Source organism: Amphimedon queenslandica, unplaced genomic scaffold (genome assembly GCF_000090795.2).
Source record: "Amphimedon queenslandica unplaced genomic scaffold, v1.1 AMPQUscaffold_11251, whole genome shotgun sequence".
In the NCBI taxonomy this organism is placed as follows: Eukaryota; Metazoa; Porifera; class Demospongiae; order Haplosclerida; family Niphatidae; genus Amphimedon; species Amphimedon queenslandica.
The window spans coordinates 3894-5603 of record NW_003548506.1 but is presented as its reverse complement, the minus strand read 5'-3'; the positions used below and the strand labels follow the sequence as shown (position 1 = coordinate 5603).

At 36.9% G+C, this 1710-nt stretch overlaps 1 protein-coding gene across 1 annotated transcript in view; it reads right to left on the bottom strand.

Moving 5' to 3' along the window:
- LOC100636130 (dedicator of cytokinesis protein 7-like) overlaps window positions 1–1710 on the bottom strand; it is a gene marked incomplete at its 5' end in the record, with an annotated part of 6976 nt that overhangs the window by 3049 nt on the left and 2217 nt on the right. The window contains one exon of the mRNA XM_003390992.2: window positions 35–310. Coding sequence (XP_003391040.2) covers window positions 35–310 — 276 coding nt within the window. The remainder of the gene's footprint in view (window positions 1–34; window positions 311–1710) is intronic.

Here is a 1710-nt window from a genome sequence, read left to right as displayed (position 1 = left end):
TATGAATTTCTAAAGTCCCACCCCCTCTCATTACTTCTCAGTATATTCAGCTGCTGCCTGCCACACGGTCTTTCCCCAGCGAAGTGATCCACCTGCTGCTGGATCCTGTGACTGCTGTCTCCTCCTCTGGAGTCTCTCCTTAGCAGTACCCACTCCAGAGAGGATAGCGTTAGCCAGCTGGTCTTTCATGTTGTTTGAGTTCTTGCTGGTCGCTACCGAGGCTCCTGAGAGCTGGTTCATGAGGTTACGTTTTCCTTTGTACTCGAAACAAGCAACACACAAATCAAGAACATTGAGGAAGAGATTGAGCCTGGGGAGAGAGAGAGAGAGAGAGAGAAAATAAAAATATAATAATAATAATAATTCTCTTCAAAATGTCCATATCAATTTTACTCTCTAATGTATGTTCCTTATTTTAGTTTTTATAAGGGAATGCTTCCATGTGGGCTACCCGCCATCCCATTGTTCCAGCTTCTGTGGATGGTGTCATTTAAGTGGACTGTTTTGTAACTGTATATTAATATATGGTGTAGGCTTTTGTTTTTTCTGTTGTGTAATGCTGTGGTATAATAATAATAATAATAATAATAATGGGTTTCTCCCTCTTTTCCCACATCTCTCTTTCTCTCTCATAATAATAGTAATATACTATGTCCCAACTGAGAATGGACCGGAAGTGGAAGCAGCTGAATTGGAATTTGAAAAATGTAGCTACGTCATTAATGACGTTTTATAATGATATTCATAGAGACATGGCCGATATTTCGGCTGTGTTGTTTCACTCTTAAAATAGTCTTGTTTTTCCTGATAAGCAGTACAATCATAGATAATAGAGACTACGTATACGGGATAGGAAACAGGGAAACACTCCGCGTCTTATTATTGTAATAGTTATAAATAGTTATTAAAAATTTAACATGGTTGATACTGTAAAGTGCTGCGCAATTAGAAACAAAAATAGCCATAATTAAAAAAATAGAAACAAATAATAGCAACAGCTATCATTGAAGCAATATATCAATATTATCTTTAAACAACAGTGAAATCTTTATTTCAAACAAGCCCTTCTTTGAAGCAGGAGAGGGAGACAAAAATGTATGAGGTTGCGAGTGATTTTGTCTCAAAAGGAGGAGAATAAAGCTTGCATGGATCTGATTACATAGCTTAAGCAACGGCCATAACCATTTAGGTTGTAACAGTATCAATTTTGAAGTAAGTCAAATGAACCTGTGTCCTAGAGAGGGAGACAAGGCAAAAATGAGTAGAAATTTTTGTTTATAGCGAAGCTATTGTATAGTCAACGCAATAGAAAGCTTATTTTACAACAGTAAGTGATGAAATACAATACTTACCACATGATGCAACGTAAAAATGTCCCTATAATCACCCAGATTTTGTAGAAAAGACAAAAACTGACTGATAGTAGGCCAACATGGCGGCGGACAAGGACTGTACGGTCCGATTATTAGTGGTGGGCGATATATCGATATTTTATCGATACAAACGATATTTTACGGTATCGATTCGTATCGGTATCGAAATTTTGAAGGAATCTGGATCTATACATTGGCCACGCCCATTTATTGTGGTTAAATAATATTAATAATGAAAATTTTAATAAGTTAATGACGTAATACACACACGTGGATACACGTGCATGAAAACATCGATGAAAACAGTCAATAATAAGGGGTGTGACTCCATAGGTGT